Below are 26,727 nucleotides of genomic sequence, written 5' to 3' on the forward strand. Positions count from 1 at the left end.
TGAAATGTTACTATAGCGTATAAGAAAGGAAAAGAAGAGACCAATTTAGCAACAATGAGACGTTCTGGTGCATACGAGGATGATCCATCCCAGGAAAAACCCACATCATCACCTTCAAAACAGTCGAAGCAGAAAAGGCCAACAAAATTTAGGGAAAGGATGCGCAAATGGTTACAAAGTGGAAAAAGTAACGATCATCAGGAGGAAGAAGAAGTCCCTAAAATTTTTAACAGAATTCTTTACCCACAATCAGACATGACAGCCTTTAACAATGATGATTATGGAGAGGGTGAGGATATTACAAACAATTTTTTTTTGCCCAGTGAAGATGAATCTGGTCCGTTTCAAAGCAGCCTTAAGACATTTTTAACTGGAAATAATGATGAAAATACAGAATCGCAACCCAATCAAAATCCAAAGCAGCAATCTGAACGCCCCAATTCGCCTTATCGACAATGGCCCACGCAAGAAATACCTTTATTGAAGGACCTTTTCATCACTAACAAATACGATGATCCCTATTTGAACTCTTCCACAAAATTTGGTAACATAACTTCAACCTTTCCTAGTAGTTTATCATTAAGGACTGTCACCTTACAAACGATAAAAAGAAGAATCGATTGTATTTCTGCTAAAAAGAAAGAGGTCTGGAAAACAGAAGAAAAATTCCTGAAAGACATCTTAATGTGGCTACAGAGCTCGAATTTTGAGGATCCTGACACAATTTCATTAATCCATGAAATCGAAAAGATTTTTGAGCAAGATATCCTCTTCGAACAGAATATCTCAGACTGCTTGAGAGAAATTTCGAATAATTTTGAATTTATCTGTATGAGAGAGACTCAGCTAATCAATGAGGGGAATATCTTGAAAAATGATTTGAAAAAGTATGCAAAATCAAGAGAACATAAAAGTGAAAAACATGAAGATACTGAGGTCCTAAGAGAAAAGGTAATATCTTCACAAAAATCATTTGATGTTGTAAAACGACACTACAAACATGCAATAGCAATTACAACAAGACAACTATTCATGAATTTGGCTTTTGAATACTATGAAAATTGTTCGGATATGAAAGATGTTTCAAGAAGATACTTACAGGAATCCTTGTCAACTTTACAAAATATTGACACCCTAGAATTCTCCGAAGAGTTAGAAAGAATTAGGAAAAGAAGGTTTGATAAGTTTTGGGCAAAAACTAATCCAGATCCGACAAACAACATTCAAAAGTTTGTTAATATGAGAACAGGGGTAGCAGGATTTAACGATTCATTAATGAATAATTTGTATGAAAAATTGCGTTTTGGCGTAGCGCCACTTGAGGAAGAACTGCAAAGTTCGCGACCTGAGCTCGCTGGTCTACAAGAAAATGTCTGGAACGAGGTCCTCTCGGATTACAGTTCAGTAGAAAACAATCCTATTACTTCAAATAAGTTCTTATCTGCTAAAGAAGCTGAACCAGATCAATTAGTAAGACCTTCTAATCAAGAAGAAAAGGAAGAAAGGGATAATTACCCCTCAACTGCAAATGTTCAACAGGAATCATTTCATGGAAAAAGAAAAGAAAACCTAGAATCCAATGATTCCTTAGTTTTAAGGAGCGCTAAGAGAAATATAAATATCAACGCAGCTAGTTTGAGAAATCTATCCACTAAAAAAACTCAAATAAAACCAGAATCTGCTAGTGAAGAAAGTAAAGTTCTTGCTGCGGCATTGGATGATGCAAAGCAAAATTTGGACGAAAACGTCTGGAAAAGCCCAATCTAAATAGTAGTGGAATAGCTTCTTCAAGACCTTACTTATTGTTGTACATTTAATATCTATTTATATATTCTAGATTAATTGAAATATTATACACTCAAAAAGAATAATCAATTTATTTTGGTTTTTATACAAAGTTTTATATAAATATAAAAATTTCTCTTCAAAATTCGAAATCTTTTTGTGAAAATTCATACTCCTTTAAATACTGGTTTCTTATCAAGGTTTCAATTTTTTTCTCTTGAATGTGTATAATATCAGTATCAGTTAAAGCTCTAGAATAATCAGTCTCCATGCATGTTGTTTTTTCGAAGGTGAACTCAGTTTCTTCCCAATCCAGCATATACTCATAATCAAAGCAGTTTGTAAATAAGTATCCGTCAAAGCCCACAAAGATCGGCAATCTCTCGAGCCAAGTTTCCACCTTTTCGGAACACGGCATATTTTGAGTTGTCCGTGGATTGAAATGGGTTGGAATGTCTAATCCATTATTGTGATTATGTAGAATACTCCAGTTTTTAAATTTCACGTCCTGATGGTTAGCTTTTTCAACATGATTTATATATGATAAATAAGGATTCGGTAATGAAAGTGAACCGTACGGATACAAATTGGGCAAACAATTAATGGAAGATATCTGTGGAGACATACTATCAGCGATCCGCATTGGATTTTCGTGCACAGGCCATTGTTCATGTTGTCGTCTTCTTAGTACTGGATTGCACTCAGGAAATGTTGTATTATGTATTTTCCCGTAATCAAGCGGTATTTTATTGATTATTTCAGCAATAGGAGAGCTTCGAAAGTTGTTCATTTTGTTTAATTTTGAAGCCCTTGCCTCCTTCAGTTCAGGAATAGAAAGCTGTGCGTAGTTTTGATTCATATCCATATACTCTGCTGTTTTATGAAAGGCCCAAAATTCTGACACTAGTAGATTAGAATTCAACGAGGAAAGTGATACAGATTGATAAAAAACCCTTAATTATTCTCCCGTTCGTAAAGAAAAAGTTTTGTTCTTAGTCGTACTTAGTAGTTTGTGGTAATTTTTTTTTTCCACAGCGACTGTGTCGGACGGAATTGCTGTCGCACTTCTAAAAAACAAAAGGGCAATTCTGGAAGACAGAGATTTCATTGAATAGGAAATGGGAAAGGCCCTTTGATTGGCCCAAAAAAGGAAATGCTCACTAAATGCCATCAATAATTTGGTAGATGGTAATAAATCGGAAAAAATTGTAAAAAATAAATGTTCCAACCGAGGATCGAACTCGGGACCTTTGCCGTGTGAAGGCAACGTGATAGCCGCTACACTATTGGAACGGATTTGATATACTCTGTTGTATCTCAAAATGAGATACCTCAGCATTACTAGATTTATCAACCTAGACATAAAACATGTATGAAACACGTACGAAACAATAGTTCCAAAACAGACAAGATTGAGTATACTAGGCAGCCTACTTGCCTAAGATGAACCAAACCAACCAAACGTATAAATACCTGAACAATTAGTTTAGATCCGAGATTCCGCGCTTCCACCCTTTAGTTAGATTCAGATCTTATATAGATTATATAGGATAAGTAACATTCTGTGAATCACGTTAATAATAAGTCTGACAACAAGTTACTCTCCTAAACGAATTTAGGATTGTCAAGACATCCGGTATTACTCGAGCCGTAATACAACATACTCTATTCTATCTCGGAATTGGCTAGTTCAATATGACGACAGAGTACGTTATAATCAACCCGACGGAAACATCTATGTGTTGGAACAAGTAGGTTCATCATTATTCACCAAACTAGTTGTTGGAACAATAATCAACTATCCATCAATTACTAGTACAGCTGATTAATACATTCAATCACGTAGCTAGAAGATTATCATATACGGTGTTAAGAAGATGACAAAAATTATTAGACCAGTGAAATAAGATTCAGGACAGTCATCAAATTTAGTGGAAGCTGAAGTGCAAGGATTGATAATGCAATAGGATCAATGAATAAAGACGTATAAAATGAAGAAAGAAATAAGAATAAGATTATGTAAAAGTGTTGATTCCCTTTCGTGGATTCCTAAATCCATGAGGAGAACTTCTAGTATATCCTATATACATAATATTATTAACCTTATCAAAAATGGAATCCCAACAAATGTCACAAGATTTTACTGGCCAATTGAATCTATCAATCAATCTGTTGTAAGAATTATTGGTGGATAGTTGATTACTTTTCAACATGAAGAATATGAGCCATTACATTGAACTTATTGCGTTTCCTACACTCACTATTATATCGCACAAATTTAGTATGTTCAGCCAGCGTGCGATTTAGATACCTCTCTTTTATAGAATGCGAAAGACCTGCCTCTAGTCTCAATTATTCTTCGAATCATCAATACAATAGTCGAACTTTTAGGATTACAACCTGGGCACTTTAGCCAACTTTTATTACGTAATAGATTATATGTATCTGTTTTGTTTTACATTAAGATAAAAGTGAAAAAAAAAATGAATTAAAAATAATCGGTTCTTTCATCTTCGCACTTGTAAATATTCACAATGGAATCGTGAGAGTTTGTAGCAGCAATCATCATTCTATGAGGGTGGAAAGCCATTGAAGATAAAAATGCGTCTGAAGTTGAAGAGTATGATAAAGATGTCGGAATACCAGTAGCAGCTAATGTACTAGTGACCCCATTGTTATGCGTGTTTTTGAAAGAATTTAGAAGATCACCAGACGTTGTCCATATTTTGATTTGTTTAGTACCTGTCGCAATGATAGGTGCATGTTCATGGACTTGCATACATGTCATTGTAGTTGGTTTTAGTTGAGAACCATACTGAGGTGTAACATTTTGATCAACAAACGATTGCACTGGATCCTCGGATCTTATATCCCATAACTCAACAACGCCGTTGGTAGCCCCACTAATCAATTCTCTGTAACCACCCCTTTGTAAGTGAACATTGTTGATCCAAACACCCTGTTTCTCATTTCCAGCCCTCCAGCGACGTATCATCGAATCTCTTGGATCTAGACGACGATCATACACTCTTAAGGAACCATCTGCAAAACCTGCTACAAAAATATTACCAGCCAACTGATCAGCTGTAAGTGATGTAATTAAAGAGGATGTTTTTGCCGGAATATCTACTTCTACGGTCTCCGTATGCGCATCCCAAACGCGAATGACCTTTACATCGCCAGTAGTTAATAGAGAACCTCTAATCTGTAACCACTCGGTCAATAAACCTGTAGATCTAGGAGTTAATAGCATATCGGTTAAACCTCTCCAAGCAGATACAATTTCAAAAGCATCAACGTCTTGGAAGTTCCTATATATTTTGATAACACCATCCGATGACCCTGTCAATAGAAGAGCGGAATCATCCTCGTTGATAAGTTTCAGATCAGTGACTTTCGTACCGAAAGGAGTACCGTTGGAAAATTTAGACAAAGTTTTTCCTTTCTCCCAGTCAAATACAGTAATCGTACTCCTGTCATCGGCTGTAACAAGCTGGTCTTCAAATTGTGTAAACTTCATCAATTTTGGTTGACTTTTATTGTTCAAGCTAATCAATTTCTTGGACCAACTTCCATATATCGATAACTTTTTCTCTCCTTGTGTTTCTTGAATAATCGTCTCGTTCCTATTACGTCTCCACAACCTAGCATTGTATTCAACACTGCCAGGTTCATCTGCCTCTTGTTTCTTCATTTGTGGTTCTTGAAAATATTCACGCGAATAGTCTAAGAAAGTACTCTTTAATGGCATCTTCAGGGGTTCAGTATATTTACGAAACCTTGGTGTACAGGCAGTTGGGTAAAGATTGTTATTACCGTTCAATAAGAATAAGCCCGATGGGCTCTTTTTCGAAGTATTAGATTTCATGGGCGTGCTTGATGATTGAGTATCACGGTCGCTGTTCCCTTCGCTGAAACCAAGACTTTGGAAAAGCTTAGATAAAGAAGTTTGTATAGGATGTGATGTCTTAGGATCATGTTGCCGTTCTTCTTTTTTGGGTGCATTATTATCTACTTTCCCATTCGGTGAAAATGATTTCAATGAACTTTTCACAAATTGAACTTGTGAAGAATTGAAACCAAATTTACCACTTTGGTTAGCATTAGAACTTCTTTTCGATAAAAACTTTTCCATGAGAGCAAAGGGCCCGCTGAGCTCTTTTTGGACGCTTAATTCGAGCAAAATATAATCTATAACCTGCTTAGCCAATTCCTTGTTCTCTAAAAAGGGATCTTCCGCTAAAATCAGAAGAGATTTCCAAACAGTATAGAAAATCGAACCATGACTGACTGAATACTTATCAGGAGCATTTCTGGTATTGATATCGGTTTTCTCTACTTGTTTTATTTCTTCTAACAGGTCGTTGAATACAACCACAATGAAGAAATTCGAATAGCGATTCACAATATGCGAAAAATATATAATAAGTTCCTTACGGACCAATGGTGAGCCATCATTAATTAAGGGTAGAATGGAGATTAGGTTGGCAATTTCTTGTCTCTTCAACTTCCTCAAATCAATTACCTCCAATTGGTTTTGCATAACTTGATAATGACGAATTTGCTTCTCAATTTTCATTTGCTGCTGTTCAAGATGTTGCTGTTGCTGCTGAGATTGCTGCTGTTGAAGATGCGACTGATTCTGAAGATGTTGTAATTGCGAATGTAATTGCTGATACTGTTCTTCAAACTCTTGCTGCAACCTCAATATTACTTCTGAATCTTGAAATCCAGAAATGAAGTGTTTTAATGCAAATATGGAAGCAGTTCTGACTTCTGAAACAGGGTCTTTTAAGGATTTCAACAATATTCCAACAGCACCAGTGTTCATACAAACAAATCTGTTCAGAGGATTATCAGCGAACAATAAACCAAGTAAAATAATACACCACTGTCTTAATAGAGGTATCTCCGAATTTTCAATATAAAAGCACAGTTTGTCGACTAATTCCAAACTAAAGCAATTCTTTTGTCCAAGAGGAAAGTTTCTAACGAATGATGCCAACACAAACACAGCCATGGCCTTTTGTTCATCTGTAGTGTCGTTAGAATGATAGAATGGAAAACTACTATGGCCTAGATTAGACGTCCTATTAATTTGCTGGCGATCATGATATCTTGATGTTGGGCCGTTTATGTTCTGTGACGCGGTCATTGTTAATGGATTCCCGCCATTTATCATAGCTGAGCCGTTTGTAGTCGAAGCACCACTAACTCCCCAATCAGGCACCAATACCGTTACAAAATACATATATCCCTTTTCTTTGATCAATTCACCTTGTGTATTCTTATAGTCTATTGACATGATGCGCGCCCATATAAATACCAAAATGGGCTTCAGTTCTGGAGCTGGACTTTGTAATAATTTCAATACGTAGGGGAAGATACCAATGGAAAGTGACAGGTATACTGCCCATGGTCCTAGATCCAAAAATCTGGATAAAAGTACCAACGCGCGTATACGATGTACTTGTGACAGCAGAACCTGCAAAACAATGGGAAGCTGCTCAGGTGGATGCCTCACATTTGAAGCATATTTCAACCACAATTCAAAAGCAGTCAGATTCTGTTCAAAAAATCCTGTGAATTGCTGCTGCTGCTGCTGCTGCTGCTGCTGCTGCTGTTGCGAGCTTTGCAAAGATATCGATTTCCTCGATTGAAGAGCAGGATTATTCACCAGCGACATTGTGCTTAAATTCGCAACAGCAAATCTCGATTGTGTTTGTATACTTCCTTCCTTTGTATCTTGAGCATTTGATTTAGAATTGCCATTATTTTGCAAAGTTTCCTGTTGTTGTAAGATCATCTGACTCTCCAAGACAGTGGCTGGAGGAGCATTTTTCAGGTCAATGACTATCTTAGTTAACACTTCATCCATGGCCAAATCCCAAGATTTCCACATTGGATGTGTAGTTATACTATCTGGTAATTCTGGATCAGACACAGGATGACAATTGTACCACGGCATTATCCTTTTGGCTAGAAGAAAATTTCTGAAAAGCGCAGCAATCATTAAGTCATGTCTGAATAACTTTTTGAAAAGTGGTCGAGGAAGGGAGGTCCATGCAATGGTATCCGTTATCGCCGTAAAAATCCAATTTAATTCTCCTAATGGTGTTCTTCTATCTGACAGCATGCCAGGAATATTAACGTTGGGTATTTTAGACTTAAAGGAATTCTTACTATCACCAAACGATTGCTTCGAGGTAGCGTTCTCAAAGAAAATCTTATACTTGGAATCCTTCAAAGGCGATTGCATGAGAAAGATACGGATACTAATCTCTATTGGACAAGTCAAACAACAACTGAACAAATCTGCGGGCAGTTCAGGGCTCATGAGTAAAAGCTCATCCGATGTGCAAGAAGCTAATTGGAAGCAGTCTTGATAAGCTGAAGTTGGTGATGGTGCAGCCACATCGTGATTTCCATCTTCATCGTCTTTGATTCTCTTTTGTACAAACTTCTGGAAATTGATCAATATATTTTCGGCACTGTTGCAATCATAGACGAATATGCATGGCGCACCTAACCAGGTTTGCAAGTCATACAATGATACGGGGATATATTGAGTATATCCCCTATTAAAAACCCATATTTCACCTGATTTTGTAGGCTTGGGCACCCCGTGTCCATTGTAATGGAAAAGAATCCTATCCTCTTTAGAAGTTCTTCTCAATGAGTTGCAAAACCGTTTTACATCCTCCACACACGGATCCAAACTCTGCTTATAGCGTGTTCTCAAGGACAGGGTTTCGTATTGTGCCTGTAGATTCTTACCAATTTGTTCTATGGCTTTCTTTGAATCCTGGAAATTTAAAGGATCAACCCATGCTTCTACCCTGGCACATGGATGTGTTTTCATAACGTCTGGGGGGTCCACACCCAAATTTAAACATAATAGAAGTGCCGCACTTACCGTCTTTTGACGATCTTTCATAATTTTCCAATCGGTGATCGGCTGGTAGTAACGACTTATATCCCGTTGTTTCTCCTCTTCAAGAATCGGGTTCCCATTAGTTCTGTGCCGTTTGTTATCAAAGTAGAATATGAAATCGTTTGCGAGTGATTGCAAGAGCTGCTCACTTTGGTATTGCTCTTCAAATCCATGTCTCATCACCGTATTGAGTGGCTTCAACGGCTGAGGTCCATAAATCTCTTGCATAATGCGTGTTTTACTCTCTAATGCATGCAATAAGTTTCGTTGGATGTAATTTGAAAGAATCCACAAATCAGATGCGCTCTCAAAATAATGAAACAAGTTCTAAGCCCTTCTACTCACTATGATACTCTCTCTCCGACCGATGATTCATTGGGAGGACTTTCGATGTTATTATTGTTGCCTAGATTGAGATCTGATAGGGCGGGTCACTTTGAAAAATTCCAAATTAAGAAGCGATGCCTTCATTTACTACACAAAATGCAACTACTAAGCAAATTTTGGTAGCTCCATAAGGTATTGCATTGGTACATCCACAGCAAACACTACATATAATGGCCAGCTCATCACATAACCCTGTGATTCTTTTCAAAAGAGTTTTATCACTTACGGAGAGCTCTCCTTTGATTTTATGTTTGGATTCCATGGCCCAGACGTCACACAGGCTAATTCAAGAGTTTATCCATCAAAGCAAGAGCAAAGGCAACGAGTGCCCCGTTGTATACATTTCATTTGAAACGGTAAACGTTCCATCTTACTGCACTCAGTTTATCGATGCTGCCCAGATGGATTTCGTGCATGTGGTGAGGCAAATTACATCATATTTACCGGCCGCTACTGCCACGCAGGCCAAGAAACACATGGTTATCATAGATTCCTTGAATTATATTCCTACAGATCTTATAACAAGGTTTTTGTCCGAGATTGCGTCGCCTCATTGCACAATAATCGCTACGTATCATAAAGATATTACAGATGATGATCATGCGGTAATACCTGGCGGAAATAACAATTATCCGGATAAGCTGACTCTACTACAGTTTATGGCCACTACAATTTTGGATATTGAAGTGGCATTGGCTGGCAATCTCGATACCGAGGAGGTGGGTGAATTATTGAATGAATTTAGGATTCCCCGTGGGCTGAATAACGAAATTTATCAATTACGCTTCGTCAATAAAAGGAAGTCAGGCAGATCACTCGAATACGACTTTACGATAGATTCGAAGAACCACGAATATGAATTATCATTGAGCACAAGGCAAGAGGAGGCGGACGGGGGTAATGAACTGGAAACCCCCGATATGTTACAGGGGCTAACTACGTTCAACTTAGGTACATCCAATAAGCAAAAGCTAGCCAAAGACCAAGTTGCATTGCCCTTCCTGGAGGCGCAAAGCTTTGGACAAGGAGGCGCTATTGTTTATGAATATGAAAAGGATGATGACTACGATGAGGAAGATCCATACGAGGATCCCTTTTAGGAAGAGGAGACCAATAACGGAGAGTATGCGCTTCTAGAGTATGTAAAATTACGTATCAGTATACACATATAGATATGCTAGTCGGCTTTAGTTTGTTTCCTCTTCAGGATCTTTCCCTTCAATTTCAACAATTTATATTTTAGACCAGAATGCAACGAAATCCTATCAGCTTCCTCGACAGTGACTATTCTCTTGACCATCAGATTGTATAGCATGCCGAACATGAGCCCCATGATGGTGGACGTCAGGATAATGACGTTATATGGCATACTGAAGTCAGGGGTAGAGAGAGACAACAATAAAGTAGAGGTTCTCATTTCATACACAGGTAATTCAGATTCCGGAGACAACACAGTGATGACAGCAGCGTCGATTTCAAAGCCGTGATTGGCATCTGGTGGATACTCGGCAAATTGCAGAAGAGCTTTATCAAATTGATAGGTCATGACGATGTCCGAATGAGCAGGAATTGACATTGTGAACTCCAGGTGAGCGGGTCTTTGTCTGTCGGCCGCTTGCAGGTAATATTTGTCCATGATGATATCACTCTCTTGTGGTTGCGGATAAGTGGTGGAAGTAATTTGCAAAGAGGATAAATAAACTCTGATGAACCAGGGCAAAGATTCAAAGTATATCAGATTGACAGGGGTATCGTTGTCGTTATGGAATACAACACGCATCCCGCCACGGTCTTGACCGTTGCCCGTCAGGGATCTGCTCACATGAATAGGAACGGGATCCACGGGGGAGACCTGGGTAGTGTCTGTTGATTCCAAAACAAAGTCGTAGCCCGAGCCACTTCCATTTTGGTCATTCGACAAGTCAAAGCAATTGTCGTGCGTGCTGAAGACTGTATCATCAACTGACAAAAATGTGGTCCAGGTGGAGCGGTCCACGTCCGCACAAATCCTCGTGGGCCTATTAGCAAACAAGTTGCCATTATTTACCGGCTTGGCAAACAGTTGGGACAGTTTAAAGTGTGTTTCCGAAGGTTCCGGTAGGGGGAAACATTGATATGAATCAAATGGTTTATCCGTGTCACAACGCAAGGTGCTTCCATCCAAGGGCTTGGGAATAGGTCTCTCGTTTCTGGCCAAGGCAGAAGGAACGTGCATGACCATCTCGACGTGTGCCTCCATTTCATAGTGGCACAGTGCGTCGCCATCTTCGGGGCAAAGAGTGGTTACGTCCAGGGAGATACTGTTCCAAAGAGAATCGAACAGCTTATGGCCGTCCAAGAGAGACGTCAAACCAGAGTTCCCCCTGGTGGGCAATAATTTTATAAACGGGGTCAAATTCTCCGTACAGATGGGCTCATTAGGCAGAGACGCTCTCATCAAGTACAACTTCTCCGTTTCGTTGAAGAGAGGAGACGATGTATCAGACGCATAAGACTTGCGCGGGAAGGTTGTTCTGGACTCGTCAACGAAGTTCAAAGAAGAACAGAACAACCCACTCAAAGAATTGGCCAGTTTCTTCCAATTATGGAACGCCTGCTCCTGATCGGCAGCCTGCACTTGAGACCACAATTCCACACCTGAGGCACCCGCCTGTTTCCCAGCATGCGGCAACTGTCCCCACGACAGAGCATCCCAGAACCCTTTGGTGAATCTTAGATGTAACTGACGCGTGGCAGTCGACTGCAACAGAGGTGGGATGGCCCGGGGGAAAGTCGTGTAGTGTTCGTACGCATCAAATGAAGTTGAAGACACGCTCGGGTCAAATGGCTCCGACTGTAGTTGGAACTTGAACGAAACCAGCAGGTCGTTATTGGGCAGCGGCTTCAAAACCAGCGTTTCGTCGTACGGATACCGCAAGCTCTCGTCAATACCGATCTGGGGCACCGTGTCTTGTGCGACCGCACCCAGTAACACGGCATCCAGTGTGCAATACGCCAGCAAGCCAATCATCGTTATCTTGCCCATGCTTTGCCTTGTTTCTTCCACTTCTTCCACTCTTCTTCTACTTATTGGCTACTAAAACTACGTGTAAAGATCGCCCAGCGCAAAAAGGCCCGGCGGCTTGCCAGTAATCTCGAACTAGCCCCATACTACACCAAATAACTACAAAAGAAGACAAGCCCATACCCTCTATACTAGTACAATGTGCGGTAAGTGGAGACTGATACTGACTGGGATAGGTAATCCGGAACCGCAGTATGCTGGCACGCGCCACAACGTAGGTCTCTACATGCTGGAACTCCTGCGGAAGCGTCTTGGTCTGCAGGACAGAACTTACTCTCCTGTGCCTCACACGGGTGGCAAAGTGCACTATATAGAAGGCGAGCACTGCACACTACTGAGGTCGGACGGTCAGTACATGAACTTGAGTGGAGAACAGGTGTGCAAGGTGTGGGCCCGGTACGCCAAGCACCAGGCTAGACACGTAGTTATCCACGACGAATTGGGCGTGGCGTGTGGCAAAGTGCAATTGAGAGCCGCCAGCGCCAGCATTAGAGGCCACAATGGGCTACGAAGCCTGGTGAAATGTAGTGGTGGCCGTGTGCCCTTTGCCAAGCTGGCCGTGGGAATCGGTAGAGACCCAGGGTCCAATTCCAGGGACCCTGCCAGCGTTTCCCGATGGGTCCTGGGAGCCCTTCTTCCGCAAGAACAGCAAGCGTTGCTCACGCAGAGTGAGCCCGCAGCCTGGCGTGCCCTGAACCAGTACTTATCATAGTCAAAATTCAGCAATAGTGGCGACTTACCATCCTGCTTTGTTTGCCCTTCCTCTTTTCCTCTGCACTTTACATCGGAAGGCGTTATCGGTTTTGGGCTTAGTGCCTAAACGAGCAGCGACCACACGACCACGGGCTATATAAAAGGAAAGACAGGACAGGGGCAAAGAAGAGCGTCCAATGCAAATACAAGAGGCTGGGAACAGACACTCACATCACACGAACACACATAAATACACGCGCAGTATGGGGAAGCTATTACAATTGGCGTTACATCCGATCGAGTTGAAAGCAGCTTTGAAGCTGAAGTTTTGCAGAACACCGCTATTTTCCATCTATGATCAATCCACGTCTCCATATCTCTTGCACTGTTTCGAACTGTTAAACCTGACCTCCAGATCCTTTGCGGCTGTGATCAGGGAGTTGCATCCAGAGTTGAGAAACTGTGTTACTCTTTTCTATTTAATTTTGAGAGCCTTGGACACCATCGAAGACGACATGTCCATTGAACACGATTTGAAAATCGACTTGTTGCGTCATTTCCACGAAAAATTGCTGTTGACCAAATGGAGGTTTGACGGCAATGCCCCCGACGTGAAGGACAGAGCCGTTTTGACGGATTTCGAATCGATCCTTATCGAATTCCACAAGTTGAAGCCGGAGTACCAGGACGTCATCAAAGAGATCACCGAAAAAATGGGCAATGGTATGGCAGACTACATATTGGACGAAAACTATAACCTGAATGGGTTGCAAACCGTCCACGACTACGACGTCTACTGTCACTACGTGGCCGGCTTGGTCGGAGATGGGCTAACCCGTTTGATCATCATTGCCAGGTTTGCCAACGAATCGTTGTATTCCAACGAACAGTTGTATGAAAGCATGGGTCTTTTCTTGCAAAAGACAAACATCATCAGAGACTACAACGAAGATTTGGTCGATGGCAGATCCTTCTGGCCCAAGGAAATCTGGTCTCAATATGTTCCTCAGTTGAAGGACTTTATGAAACCTCAAGACGAGCAACTGGGCCTGGATTGTATAAATCATCTCGTTTTAAACGCATTGGGCCATGTCATCGATGTGTTGACCTATCTGGCCAGTATTCACGAGCAATCCACTTTCCAGTTTTGTGCCATCCCACAAGTCATGGCCATTGCCACATTGGCCCTGGTGTTCAACAACCGTGAAGTGCTACATGGTAACGTAAAGATCCGTAAGGGCACCACCTGTTATTTAATTTTGAAATCAAGGTCCCTACGTGGCTGTGTTGAGATCTTTGATTACTATTTACGTGATATCAAATCCAAGTTGGCCGTACAGGACCCAAATTTCTTAAAGTTGAACATTCAGATCTCCAAGATCGAACAATTCATGGAAGAAATGTATCAAGATAAACTTCCTCCTAATGTGAAACCAAACGAAACTCCAATTTTCTTGAAGGTCAAGGAAAGATCCAGGTACGATGACGAATTGGTACCAACCGAGCAAGAAGAAGAGTACAAGTTCAACATGGTCTTATCCATTGTCTTGTCCATTCTTCTTGGGTTTTACTATATATACACTCTACACAGACAGTAGAGCCAAACAAAAATATCCGAACAATAACTAAATATTTACATAATAGGTAAAGGCCTATCTTTGAAGATAATTTTATATTTCATTATGTCTACTAACTCGACCTTATTATCCCTCGAGTTGAAGTGCATTACTCCCATCGGCACGTCCAATTTTGTCACTTTCCCCAGGAGACGTTGTTTCTTGCCGACAAATAATGTGGCCCTCTCTCCGTCAATCTGTAGCGACCCAAACCGTACTATAGTCTGACCACCTTGTACACTAAATCTCCCATCATGAGAGGAGTCGTCTTTAGCGAGTGATGCGAAGTCTTTGGGCAACTCCAGTTCACCTTGGATCTCCAGCATCGTCATCCCCAGCGGTGTTATCACGCTGACTTGCTTCCCTGGAGACTGCGTCAGTTTTTGCCATTGGGTAGTATCTATCCTCACACTGGGCATTTTTACAGTGTCAGCGGTTTGCTGAGCTCTATGAGTGTTATTTTTTTTTTGTCTCTCTTTGCTTATGCTATTAGTGACTACTGAAAACGATTAAAGGAAAAATAAAAGTTGAATTGCTTACATTGATGAGTACGCTTTAGAAAAGCAAAAGCACAGGGGAGAAGGCCAGAAACAAAAGATCAATAGTGACGATGTTTAGCGCATTGGGGAACTGGATCCGAGGCACCCGCAATGATAAGGACTTTGTAACGAAGTACACTGCAGATCTCTCACAAATAACCTCACGTATTCATCAGCTAGACGTCGCGTTGAAGAAAAGCCAGTCGATCTTGAATCAATGGCAGTCTAATCTGACCTTTTACGGCGTTGCCTTCACGGTGTTAACCCTGAGCTACACGTACTGGAAGCACCATGGCTATTGGCCGTATCTTGTCATAAGCGCGGTTCTATGCCTAGGCTCGCTGATCCTGATCAAATGGGCTTTAACCAAACTCTATGCGTTCTACAACAACAACAGATTACGCAAGTTGGGCAAGCTACGTGCCGTACATCAAAAGAAACTCGAGAAACTGAAAGAGGAGACCCACTACAATGCTACAAGCTCAATCATCCAACGATTTTCGTCCGGTGAAGACCAGAACGACGATGCTGTGGTTCTTCTAGACGACGAATTGAACGCTAAATATCAAGAACTAAACAGTTTGAAGTCGGAACTGGAAAAGTTTAAGAAGGAAAGCCATGTAAAGGGCTTGAAAAAGGAGGAGAGCGATGCATGGTTCGACAAAATCATCGGGGTACTAGCAGGCGGTAACGAATTGAACTCAACAAATTCGCTATCTCCCTTCAGGAAAATTGTCTGCCCGCAATGCCATTGGAAGTCAGATTGCTATAGATTGGCTAACAAACCAATACTGTTTGTCTGTCCTCAATGCAATCACAGGACAGACGAGGAAAAGGAAAGACAAGCCGTCATTGAAGCTGAGAAGGCTCTACAGCCCTCGCCACAGAAGCAGGAAAAAACAAAGTGATTTGCGTTAGAATAACTACGTACCCCTCAGATAATATATTTTTATATATCATTATTTAGACAAGGACATGATAGCGTTGACTAAGTCACCGTTGTGAGCTTTCAGAGCCTTGATGGCTTGGTTCTTGGAAACATTAGTTTGTTGAACAACCAATTCGACGTCGTCCTTGTTCAAGTCGCCTGCGTCAACTTCACCTTCTTCATCATCTTCTTCGGTGGCGGCGTTGACGCTACCTTCGGCAGCGGCCTTCATATCAGCCTGAATGTCCTCTGGAGACTTGGTAGCAACGTCTTCGTTGGATGGCATGATGCCGCTAGCTTGAGCTTGTTGTTGGGCAGCGGCCAGCTTTTGGGTGAAGTTGTCAACCTTGGCCTCGCCGAAGACAACGTAATTACCACCGGCCGATCTGAAGACTTCTGGCTTTTCAATGGCGTAAATTTGGTTATCCTTCTTTCTGAAAGTGACTCTGATGATACCTGGGATCTGCTTCAAACCCAATTTACCAATCAAATCTCTGGCTTTCTTTTCGTTCTTGTTCAAGACGGTGACGCTGGCGTTTTCTGGAATAGCGGACATTATCAATTGAGTATTTTAGGTGTGTGATTGATTGTTTAGATGATCTCAGCAGGGGGGATAGACTTTAGTTCGTTCTTGAACTATAGTCCTTTCTTACTCAACTTTCCTCATTTTTTTTTTGGTCCTTCGGCGACGAAAATTTTTCAGAAAAAAACAACCCTAAGATGACAGAACAACAACCTAACTATTGTTGAGCATCTGGTGACGCTAACCTAACAAATATAGACGCTAACCTAAAGGAGTGTACGAAATACCCTTACAATATTAGGTCTTGGGCATTGAAATTTTATCTAGATTCCTTCACCTCAAGGATACCTACTAGACGATTGTCAGTAGTAACAGGTCAAACAGATCCGTCTCACACCAGACTGCTTGAGTATACATATATAAAATTTAGGCGGGAAAGCTGGCACGCTGTAACATGTCGCTTTTTACCGGAGCTTTCCTGAGACGGCCCAGGCCGCTTGCTGTAGCAAGATATGTGTATTGGGCTAGAAATCCCCTTCTTCGAAGAAACCTGAGAATACCGGTGGCAGCAGCGACACCGTCGATAAGATCATACTCCAATGAACCCACACTTGAAAAGGGTGCTTCTCCCCGCGACAAACCGAAAAAACTATCTAAGTTGAAATATATCACCGAGAGAGATTCCTTGCTGGCGCAGACCAACAATGTCTTCACCAAGCTCAAGATTAATATACGATGGTTCTTGAAAAAATCCACTAGGCCATTCAATTCAGACGATATAAGTGCATTCATCTCATGGATTCTCGTGAGCAACATTTTCATATTCATCTTTTGGACTACCACCTTTGTGTCCTTGGTCCTTTACTTGGTCAACACCGTGTTTGCGCAAGAATTCCTCGCGAGCAAGATCGGTAAGTTCATTACCAAGAATGATTCGTTGTCGATTATCTTTGAGACTGCGATTGTTCCAGACTGGTCGTCTGGGAAAATCAGCTTCCAAAAGGTCTTCGTTTCCCGAAGGCCCAAGGTCTCGCATGGATTTGCCAAGGGTTCGCAGCAGGATGCTTTGCAAAGAGCGAAGCTGGCTCTTAGCGAAAAAATCCTGGTCAACCAACAGAACTTCGATAACGGCAACTACACGCAATTTGATCTGACCATCGATCAAGTGGACATATCGTTGAACTTCAGGAAATGGATAAATGGGAAGGGCATCCTGGACGAAGTGACGATCAACGGACTTAGAGGGGTGATAGACAGAACACACGTGGCGTGGAAAAAGGACGATGACCCCAAAAACTATCTGAACGTCTATCAGCCGGGCGATTTTGAAATATCAAAATTCACCATGAACGACGTACTTTGCACACTGTACCAACCGAACGGGTTCAGGCCATTCCAGGTAAGCATATTCAATTGCGACCTACCCCAATTGAGGAAGCACTGGCTGTTCTATGATATTTTGAACGCGAACAACATCAACGGAACCTACGATAATTCCATGTTCACCATTCATAAGAAGTTCAGGACCGATGACCAACATCAGGACCCCACTTTGTTATGGAAGCAAATGACAAGGTTCAGGGTAGACAACCTAGACATCGATCACCTAAATGCCGGCATTGAAGGGCCCTTTGGATGGATCAGCGAGGGCCGCGTCAACATGATTGGCGACGTTCTTTTACCAGACGAAGACGCTGCGTCGGATTCACTGCAGCTTACTGAGATCCTCACAGAGATAGGAAACCGGCTGTTAAAAGAAGCCAAAAGATACACTTCATCCTTCCCCCTGGTCGGTCCCGGATTCTCTCGCACTGTCGACGAAATCGACCCGAACGACTATTTTATCATGGACTTCTCTCTGAAATTGTACAACGTCAAAGCCGAGGTACCTCTGTTCACCTCGGGCCTGACATACATCAATAACGCGTTGATCAGGCCCATTGTCGGATACATCAACTCTCATAGAACATATATCCCTATTAAATGCCGCATTGTAAAGAAGAAAACCGACTTTGAAGGCTCGTGGACCATATATGACTCATACTTGATCCGAGACCTTAGTGCAGAGGCGTACGATGCCTTTGCCAACTATGTCGCTGACGATGAAAAGAGGACGCTACGCTTGAAAAGGGTCGGCTTTTGGTCGCTGCAACTTGTACTGCAAGTGATACTAATGAGTCTTGGTTCTATTGCATGATGAATCGTATTCTTCCTTGCGTTCTCTACGTATATATCTACATAGCGTCGTTCTTTCTGCCAGTATCTTTAATTTGTGACGCATTTTTCTCTTCCTTTTATGCTGTCCGATAGAGGCTATATAGTGAAAAAAAGAAGACGAAAAACGTTAGGTTCCCCCCTTACAGAAGGGGAAGAGAAGTTGCAAAACAAAAAGTAAGCTCAAACAATTCTGTCATTGTGTGTGCGTGTGTGTCTGAGGTAAAGAGGGAATAGAAACAAGGGAAGTTGCAACATTACTATTGTGTTTGAGTGTGTGAGTGTGTGCGTGCATAGTATCAAAAAGACCTGCAAATATAACTGTAGTATAATAAGCATGACTCGTCCTCCAGTGGTTCATGGGGCGTTTTCGTTAGGTCTATCTGTAGCAATTTTAAAAGGAGTGAAAAAAACAGTTCGTAAACATTTGGAAAAGCGAGGATGGATAGAGCCTCGGAAAGTGGACTATGAGTTCATTTTCACCATAGACAGGTTGAAAAACTTGGTAGATGAGAAGGACGGGACTGCAGCTGTCTGGCAGCACGATACCAGTGAATTGAGCTGGCGGAAAGTGTTAAATTTTGTCTCAAATCAATTCAGCGAGCTTGATACGCGAATATACGTTCTTTTATTGCTTCTGTGCGTTCTACTGCCTATTGCCTGGACTGTTTTGGACGGTGATAGCGAGGACTTGCTTAATGATAACGATAACGACGATAATGTGGGCCTTATTGGGAGCAAAATAAGGCTGAAACACTACAATGATGGCGAAAGGGCAGTGCTACAATTCGGCAAAAGTAGATCCGAACCGATTATACTCAGCTATAAGGACATGGACATGCCTGAAGAAGACCGTGAGTTTACTACCAAGAAGGAGCGTGAGGACTGCCAGTTGGTAAGCAAGAGCGAGAATGCATTGGACAAGGTAGAGAATGTAGAGAGTCCTGGTGGCCAGGCGAAACAACATTTGGAAGTGGATACGCAATGTAACAGGGACGAGTCGGGCGAGAAAATAAATGGGGAGGGCGATAGCAGCAAGGAAGAAGACCGCTGTTCCAGTTCAGAAGTAGGGTCGCATGATGAATCCAAGGAAGAAGTTGTAACAGATCCCGAATTCCTCTCAAGGGATACCAGAACGACATCTTCCCTCAAATCCAGCATATCGTTCCCAATATCATTCAAGGGCTCAATAAATCAGCCTTCATCGTTATTGCATTTACAAGTATCGCCGACAAAATCTACCAATCTCGATGCCCAAGTGAATACCGAACAGGCTTATTCTCAACCATTTAGATACTAATCTGCTATATCTTCCAGTAACTTGATCATATTGTCATCCACAACGAGCTGCGAAAATTTTTTTTTTCATAAGATGAAAAGAAAAAAATGAAAAATTTTGGAAAATTTAACGATGAGATGGTGGAGGATTTAAAGTAACGTAGGTAGCTGAAGTACATATTAGTATCCCAGTGTAATATATAACGCTGAACAAATCCCAACCTACTACAGTGTATAATGGGATCCTCTTCGGATTTGGTAGCGAGTTTCTCGCATGATTCCACACGTTTTGCATTTCAAGCAAGTGTCGCACAAAAGAATAACGTGGATATTTATCCACTGAATGAGACTAAAGACTACGTGGTGAACAGTTCCTTAGTGAGCCATATCGACTATGAGACGAATGACATGAAAGTTTCTGACGTGGTCTTTTTTGGATGGTGTAGCGATTTGGTGGACACGCAATCATTGAATATCAAGAGAAAACTAGATGAAGATGAGGAGAACACTGAATCCACCGGCCAAAGATACGAAAATTTTTTTGTCAATGGATTTCCTGATGGAAGAATTGTTGTTTATTCTGCCAATGGTAGGGATATTGTCAACATCATCAAGAGTAAAAAGGAAATTTTGGGCGCCGACACCGATGAATCCAATATCTGGATTTTGGACAGTGATAAAGTAGTAAAGAAATTGCAATATAACAACTCCAAACCAATAAAGACTTTTACGTTAGTTGATGGTAAGGATGACGAAATAATCCATTTCCAAATTTTGCATCAAAATGGTACTCTATTAGTATGCATTATTACGGAGCAAATGGTTTATATCGTCGACCCATCGAAGAGGAGACCATCCACCAAATATAGATTTGAAGTCTTTGGTGCTGTGGCTTGCGAATTTTCCGCGGATGGCAAACATCTGCTAATTGCAGGTCTCGAAAAGTTAACGGTTCACGACCTCGCTGGTGATATAAAACCAGTCCAATCATGGTCTCTTAAGGTGGAGAAATTAAGAATTCTCAATGATTTAGTAATGGCTTTGACCACTGATGGTAAGATGAATATCTATAAAATTGATGAGGCCAATAAGATCTGTACCATAAATGTGAATGAGAATTTAGAAATTATAGATTTCACACCAATAAACAATAGGCAACAAGTTCTGATCTCTTGGTTGAATGTCAATGAACCCAACTTCGAATCCATTTATTTGAATGAAATCACTTCCAAGGAACTTATTACTATCAATGAATGTAAAGAGACCAAATCTGACGAAGCGGTTCAAAAACCATCAGAGGAAGAAGAAAATGGGGCCGAAGTACATGATGAGAAACAAAAAACCGAAACCAAGCTAAACAAGAAAGTTAGTAAATCAGAGCAGGCTGAAATTGCCAATGTTCTTTTATCTCATTTAGAATCTAACTCAACAGAAATATTAGATCATCTGATGTCCGAAAGTTGGACAGAGGCTGAAATCAAAAAGTTCATTCTTACCAAGATTAATTCACTGAATCATCTAAGCAGAATATTTGTGGCTGTATCAGAGCAAATAACGCAAAATCCATGGAGCGAACAAGATTTGCTTCCGTTGTGGCTCAAATGGGTGTTGACTTTGAAAAGTGGAGACTTGAATTCCATAAAGGATAAACAAACAAGAAAAAATTTCAAACACTTGAAATCAGCATTAAGGTCTTCCGAAGAAACTTTACCTGTCCTACTCGGAATACAGGGTAGATTAGAAATGTTAAGGAGGCAAGCAAAACTAAGAGAAGACCTTGCACAGTTGACTATGCAAGATCAAGAAGGTGAAAACGAAGATATAGAAGTTATAGAGCATTCAAATGTAATCAATAATCCTTTACAGGATCAAACATCGTCTGTTGAAAAACCTGAACAAGACTCAATTGTTTATGCCAACGGAGAGAGTGACGAGTTCGTCGATGCATCAGAATATAAGGATTGATTGATTCAAGCATTTAAATATATTTAAGTATATACAAAAAAAAGTTTCACATTACAAAGTAGCGTTGGTTCTTTTGCTATTTCACTACATTAAACCATTTTCATCGTCACAGACGGCTCATCGCAAGAAAATTTTTCAATATTAAACTCTGATAAAATGTAAAGCAAGTGGAAAATGTATTGAAATTCGGTTTAGTATTTACCGACCATTAAATCGAGTACAGTCGGATTTTGCTATGTCTGAGGAGTTTATTGCAGCTTCCACTTTGGCCAAGAGCCTGGAATTTGCCCAAGGTAATGACTTCCATGCTATTTTGACGACATTGAGATCTCCAGCTTATATCAATGAACAATTACTAAAATCTGAATTGGGTTTCCTTGTTACAAAGATTTTGAAGCTACTTAGATCAAGCAATGATTTTGATCTTTGGAAAGGGTGCCATACCTCTGTCGTAGTTTGCGCCTATAATCCATTGATTTTATCTGCTCATGGTGGACAATTACTTGCTGCTATATATTCGAAGTTAGAACAAAAGACCAGTTTTTATTCATCCGTCATTTCTTCTTCTCACGGTAAAGAGTTATTCAATACTCTGGTATCTTCTATGGCAATTATCATCGATTTAACGAAGAATAAGCCTACTTTATCGAGAGAGGCACTGGTACCCAAACTAAAGGCCATCATTCCAACATTAATTACTTTATCCCAATATGAGCCTAAACTTGTTTTGCCGGTCTTACAAAAAATTTTGAAGAGAAATAACACAACTTTTAAGCCATTTATCAATAAATTCCGCACTGTCTTGACAAACTTAATCATATCTGATTATGCTTCTTTAGACTCCAAGACCCAAAAATCTGTTTGTGAAAATTTTGCCTATTTGCATTTGCTAAAGATCCAAGTAAGTAATACAAACGATGATGAAACCCAAGCCCATCATAAAGTTTATCCTGATGCTAATTGGAGAACAGGTTTGTTATCCATTCTATCTCAATTCAAGCCAATCATTCAATTGTGTGAAGAAATTTTGGATTTTGAACAAGATAATGAATTACAGAAATTAATCGCGGCTTTACCAGTTAATGCTGAATCCCACAACGAAACGGAATTTTTACCAAGGATGAAACTAGATTTCAACGCTCCTTTAAGTCTGTGGGAAATCCCACAGCGTTTGTCATTATTGGTCGATATGCTTGTTGCATTTATCTCTTTACCGACTCCATTTCCCATCCGTGTTCCATTAGGCGGTATCAACTCTCTTTGTGAAGTCTTGCTAGGTGTTAGCAACAAATACTTACCTTTGAAGAAGGAACTACGTCGTGATAATGAGTTAAATGGCGTAATTAATAACATCTTGCCTCAAATTCAATTTCAAGGTATCAAGCTATGGGAAATTATCGTCTCTAAGTATGGCAAGTGTGGTTTATCGCTTTTCGAAGGAATTCTTTCGTCTATTGAACTTTTTATTCCATTGAAGAAAAAGAGCAATAACGAAATCGATTTCAACGTTGTCGGATCATTGAAATCCGAATTTTTTGCCGTCTTCAGGCTAATAAACATGATCATGTCCCATTTAGGCCACCAATTGAGCACTGTTAGTGTTATATCTCAATTAATTGATGTGGCTTTGTTCTTATCTCGTGATAAAACATTGATTGATTCTCTATTCAAAAACCGTAAAAGCAATACGAAGCAACAGGGTAAAACAAAACAATCTAAGAAGACTAAAAATAACGAAGGTGCATTTTCTGATATTTATACCCATCCGGAATTATTTGTATTTAAGAATTCCATGAGTTGGTTTAATGAAATTAATGAATTCTTAATTACTGCGCTAAATAATTGGATCTTACCTTCGACTCCACATATTCAAATTCTGAAATATAGTATCACGCAATCATTAAGATTGAAGGAAAAATTTGGTTACATTCCAGAAACTTTTGTTGACCTTTTACGTTGTGAAGTTCTTCATCCAGGTAACGAGCGTGTATCTATTCTACCAATTGCGATATCACTGCTAAAGGGTTCCAACGACGATATGTTTGAATTACTATGCCATCCGAAGGTCCCAGTTGGTATGGTATACCAGCTGCATAAACCATTGGACTCCGGCGAAGAAGAAGAGGAAAGGGGAAGTACTAGTGAAAGCGAGACTATAACGAATGGATCATATCCACATGCAAGCACTGACTTGAAGACCTTCAGAGCATTGGAGAACCTAGAGAACGTAAGTATCCCTGGACCTGAGCGTGCGGTTCCCAAGCTCGATGATGAAACTGCTGTTTTCAAGAAGAGAACAGTGGAAGAAATCACTGGAAAAGAAAGCGGGTCCGTAAACAAGAAGGTCAAGGTTATGGAGGAAACAATTGTGGAGGGCGCTAAAGAATCAACTACGGAAGTAATTGTAACCCAAACTGAAACGGAAGCGAGGTCAATTGAGGATAGCGAGGATGAAGAAGATGACGAGTTTGAAATTCCTGCTATCGAATTGAGTGACGAGGAAGGCGGGGATGAAAAGGAAGAATGAATTCAAGCGGACTGTGTTTTCCCTTTATTTTAACTAAAATATATATATACGTGAGTGGTTGAAATATATAGGCATGTATGAATAGAAATAGCGTAGAATTATAAACAAGATTAAACTTCAATGGTTTAAAGGTTTACAGGAGTGTGATTAATTTGTCGATAGCCGTTTTTTTGGCCTGTGGAGAAGGGGACTTGTCACCGCTTAAATATTGACTAAACAGAAACTTCCCGACTAGCTGATTATTGACCACTCCCATAATTTCAAATTCATTGTTTATATTATCATGATACGAAAATTGCAATGCACCGTTGGCTAACAATTCAACGATTAAATCATCATTTTTACGAACAGATCCTTTGCGTGAAAAGGCTTCATTCATCTCTTTTAGCCCATTTTCTAGTGTATCCTTATTGTTAGACACGTCGGGGTGTTTGGAAATGGTTTTGATCAGGCCCTCCTTGAGATGCTTGAAATCTGTGTTTCTCACGGGAGTTATCTTTGCCAACATTCTCATTCCCGAATCCAAAAGGTCGTCGATCATCATGACCGATTTTGAGTCATCTCGCTTCAAGAATCTGCCCAGATTTTCCTTGAGGGTCTTAGAATCGTCCACGTCAAGGAAATATTTACGCAAGTAAGCTTCATTTAGAGTGTTTGCAATGAGACTTTCGTCATTCTCAGCCAGATAAAGGCCCAAGGCATAGACTTTGAACCTCAAAAACGTGACATGCCTTTGACCATATCCCAATAGTTGGAAAGTGGTAGAGACAGGGTAGTCTAAAGCGGAGATTGTGAGGGGGAAATCCGATACGCTTGCATCTACCTGTATCGATTCATTGTGGGGAGGAAAGACGTCGGTCTTTTCCTCATTCTGTAATCTTTCGTCGTAGCAGTACAAGGAAGTAGCGACCAATGTTGATACTGTAAGCCAGGGCCAATAACGAAGTGATGATCCAGAACGCCTTGCATATTTGGCGGGGCGCGAACTGACAATGTTTCTTCTGAAACAGTACCTACCAATGATCGATTGAGGCGTTTGACATTTGATTAGAGTTCGTTGGAGTGATTTCAACATATTGGTACACCTTACTTTATGGCTATAATTGGAATTCCGGAAGTTTTCACGTCTTTTAAAGGTTATGTATGTATGGATCGTCCTTTTTTTTTGCGGAGTTAATGGCACTACCACTGTCTGAAGGAGAAATCCTCAAGAAATTGAATCACGGTAAGACGGTGAAGTACGTTAGTTGCTTTTTGGATGGAGTATGTATTTACGTGACTCTATATAAAGATTGGTGAGACTATCCTAAGCCAGGGACACGAGCGCATCCATCGCCTCCTGTTTAGCCTCCTGGGAGGGAGGGTCCACAGCAGCGAAATAGTGAGCGAACAAGAGCTTCCCGATGAGAGGCTCCTTCACGGTGCCCAGCATCACGAACTCGTCCTTCTTCCTGGCGTAGTAGCACAAGTTCACAGAGCAGTCCTTATTTAACTCGATGAAAAAGTCGTCATCCCGAGCCACAAGCCCCTTTACACTCCTGAAGCAGTCGTGTAATTCCTGGAACCCGGCCTCCAGTCGAGTCTTGTCCTGGGACTGAGAATCCGGGTTCTTCAAAACGCTTTTCCTGGTTCCGTCCATCAGCAGTTTAAATGAACCCGCCTTTATGGGGGTGTTCTTGGACATGAGCCTAATCCCGCTGTCCAAGAGGTTATTGATCAAGATGGGGGCCTTCGCAGGATCGTTCAGAGCCGCACGCAGGTTCTCTTGATGCGACCTTGCGGGAGACGAGGGGGATGCAGTGTCGATGAACGCCTGAGAGAGAAATTTCGAGTCCAGCACTTCAGCGACCAAATGCTTGTCGTCCGCAGCTATATACAGGCCCAGGCCGTATGCCTTGAAAGTGATGGATGAGACGCAGCGTACACCCTTCCCGAGCAGCTCGTACTGCGTGGCAAAGGGCCACTGTGGGGGGCCCATCTTCTTCGGAAATGCGGAGATGGACGAGTCGACTGTAACGCTGGTGGCATCTGCCTTCTTGATCTGCGAGCCGTCGTACCATTTCTTGGCAAATATAGAGGCCAGTGCTAACGCCGCCATCACAGGCACTACCTTGCTTCCCTTCTTGTTTACGCGGGCATTGCCCGCTGTGGTGGAGTAGTGAGAGTACCACTGCGAGGGCCTTCTCCAGCCCGCCTTGAAGCAGCTTCTTTTAACCAGTACGTTCGTGATCAAACTCATGTTTTCACGTGTGCGACTGTAGGCCCCAGCAAACA

The 26,727-nt window shown here is 41.1% G+C and overlaps 16 protein-coding genes and 1 non-coding gene across 17 annotated transcripts; 9 read left to right on the forward strand and 8 right to left on the reverse strand.

The window, feature by feature from the left end:
- Positions 1–54: 54 nt before the first annotated feature.
- On the forward strand, positions 55–1,767 carry SSP1 (Ssp1p; the record flags this gene model as incomplete). Its single annotated transcript, XM_056228569.1, has 1 exon — positions 55–1,767. The coding sequence occupies one exon, from the start codon at positions 55–57 to the stop codon at positions 1,765–1,767; it is 1,713 nt and encodes a 570-aa protein (XP_056088278.1).
- Positions 1,768–1,924: 157 nt separating this feature from the next.
- On the reverse strand, positions 1,925–2,644 carry PFS1 (Pfs1p; the record flags this gene model as incomplete). The annotated part of the gene is made up of 1 exon (XM_056228571.1): positions 1,925–2,644. One exon carries the CDS (start codon positions 2,642–2,644, stop codon positions 1,925–1,927), a length of 720 nt encoding a protein of 239 aa, XP_056088279.1.
- A 361-nt stretch (positions 2,645–3,005) lies between these two features.
- Positions 3,006–3,078, reverse strand: Skdi_8.trna10V. Its single transcript has one exon. It is a non-coding gene; the product is annotated as a tRNA-Val (tRNA).
- Positions 3,079–4,273: 1,195 nt separating this feature from the next.
- Positions 4,274–8,947, reverse strand: KOG1 (ubiquitin-binding TORC1 subunit KOG1; the record flags this gene model as incomplete). The annotated part of the gene is made up of 1 exon (XM_056228572.1): positions 4,274–8,947. One exon carries the CDS (start codon positions 8,945–8,947, stop codon positions 4,274–4,276), a length of 4,674 nt encoding a protein of 1,557 aa, XP_056088280.1.
- A 329-nt stretch (positions 8,948–9,276) lies between these two features.
- On the forward strand, positions 9,277–10,206 carry IKI1 (Elongator subunit IKI1; the record flags this gene model as incomplete). Its single annotated transcript, XM_056228573.1, has 1 exon — positions 9,277–10,206. One exon carries the CDS (start codon positions 9,277–9,279, stop codon positions 10,204–10,206), a length of 930 nt encoding a protein of 309 aa, XP_056088281.1.
- Positions 10,207–10,283: 77 nt separating this feature from the next.
- Positions 10,284–12,116, reverse strand: GPI16 (GPI-anchor transamidase subunit GPI16; the record flags this gene model as incomplete). Its single annotated transcript, XM_056228574.1, has 1 exon — positions 10,284–12,116. The coding sequence occupies one exon, from the start codon at positions 12,114–12,116 to the stop codon at positions 10,284–10,286; it is 1,833 nt and encodes a 610-aa protein (XP_056088282.1).
- Positions 12,117–12,309: 193 nt separating this feature from the next.
- PTH1 (aminoacyl-tRNA hydrolase) lies at positions 12,310–12,882 on the forward strand (the record flags this gene model as incomplete). The annotated part of the gene is made up of 1 exon (XM_056228575.1): positions 12,310–12,882. One exon carries the CDS (start codon positions 12,310–12,312, stop codon positions 12,880–12,882), a length of 573 nt encoding a protein of 190 aa, XP_056088283.1.
- Positions 12,883–13,126: 244 nt separating this feature from the next.
- ERG9 (bifunctional farnesyl-diphosphate farnesyltransferase/squalene synthase) lies at positions 13,127–14,461 on the forward strand (the record flags this gene model as incomplete). Its single annotated transcript, XM_056228576.1, has 1 exon — positions 13,127–14,461. The coding sequence occupies one exon, from the start codon at positions 13,127–13,129 to the stop codon at positions 14,459–14,461; it is 1,335 nt and encodes a 444-aa protein (XP_056088284.1).
- A 35-nt stretch (positions 14,462–14,496) lies between these two features.
- Positions 14,497–14,898, reverse strand: CTF8 (Ctf8p; the record flags this gene model as incomplete). Its single annotated transcript, XM_056228577.1, has 1 exon — positions 14,497–14,898. One exon carries the CDS (start codon positions 14,896–14,898, stop codon positions 14,497–14,499), a length of 402 nt encoding a protein of 133 aa, XP_056088285.1.
- Positions 14,899–15,089: 191 nt separating this feature from the next.
- On the forward strand, positions 15,090–15,926 carry LNP1 (Lnp1p; the record flags this gene model as incomplete). The annotated part of the gene is made up of 1 exon (XM_056228578.1): positions 15,090–15,926. The coding sequence occupies one exon, from the start codon at positions 15,090–15,092 to the stop codon at positions 15,924–15,926; it is 837 nt and encodes a 278-aa protein (XP_056088286.1).
- A 51-nt stretch (positions 15,927–15,977) lies between these two features.
- EGD2 (Egd2p) lies at positions 15,978–16,502 on the reverse strand (the record flags this gene model as incomplete). The annotated part of the gene is made up of 1 exon (XM_056228579.1): positions 15,978–16,502. The coding sequence occupies one exon, from the start codon at positions 16,500–16,502 to the stop codon at positions 15,978–15,980; it is 525 nt and encodes a 174-aa protein (XP_056088287.1).
- Positions 16,503–16,923: 421 nt separating this feature from the next.
- Positions 16,924–18,666, forward strand: MDM31 (Mdm31p; the record flags this gene model as incomplete). The annotated part of the gene is made up of 1 exon (XM_056228580.1): positions 16,924–18,666. One exon carries the CDS (start codon positions 16,924–16,926, stop codon positions 18,664–18,666), a length of 1,743 nt encoding a protein of 580 aa, XP_056088288.1.
- Positions 18,667–19,020: 354 nt separating this feature from the next.
- NVJ1 (Nvj1p) lies at positions 19,021–19,983 on the forward strand (the record flags this gene model as incomplete). The annotated part of the gene is made up of 1 exon (XM_056228582.1): positions 19,021–19,983. One exon carries the CDS (start codon positions 19,021–19,023, stop codon positions 19,981–19,983), a length of 963 nt encoding a protein of 320 aa, XP_056088289.1.
- A 215-nt stretch (positions 19,984–20,198) lies between these two features.
- UTP9 (Utp9p) lies at positions 20,199–21,926 on the forward strand (the record flags this gene model as incomplete). The annotated part of the gene is made up of 1 exon (XM_056228583.1): positions 20,199–21,926. The coding sequence occupies one exon, from the start codon at positions 20,199–20,201 to the stop codon at positions 21,924–21,926; it is 1,728 nt and encodes a 575-aa protein (XP_056088290.1).
- A 235-nt stretch (positions 21,927–22,161) lies between these two features.
- RIX1 (Rix1p) lies at positions 22,162–24,453 on the forward strand (the record flags this gene model as incomplete). The annotated part of the gene is made up of 1 exon (XM_056228584.1): positions 22,162–24,453. One exon carries the CDS (start codon positions 22,162–22,164, stop codon positions 24,451–24,453), a length of 2,292 nt encoding a protein of 763 aa, XP_056088291.1.
- Positions 24,454–24,586: 133 nt separating this feature from the next.
- Positions 24,587–25,528, reverse strand: AIM18 (Aim18p; the record flags this gene model as incomplete). The annotated part of the gene is made up of 1 exon (XM_056228585.1): positions 24,587–25,528. One exon carries the CDS (start codon positions 25,526–25,528, stop codon positions 24,587–24,589), a length of 942 nt encoding a protein of 313 aa, XP_056088292.1.
- Positions 25,529–25,759: 231 nt separating this feature from the next.
- On the reverse strand, positions 25,760–26,692 carry AIM46 (Aim46p; the record flags this gene model as incomplete). The annotated part of the gene is made up of 1 exon (XM_056228586.1): positions 25,760–26,692. One exon carries the CDS (start codon positions 26,690–26,692, stop codon positions 25,760–25,762), a length of 933 nt encoding a protein of 310 aa, XP_056088293.1.
- Between the last annotated feature and the right edge of the window lie 35 nt (positions 26,693–26,727).

This window comes from Saccharomyces kudriavzevii, assembly GCF_947243775.1.
Source record: "Saccharomyces kudriavzevii IFO 1802 strain IFO1802 genome assembly, chromosome: 8".
Classification (NCBI taxonomy): Eukaryota; Fungi; Ascomycota; class Saccharomycetes; order Saccharomycetales; family Saccharomycetaceae; genus Saccharomyces; species Saccharomyces kudriavzevii.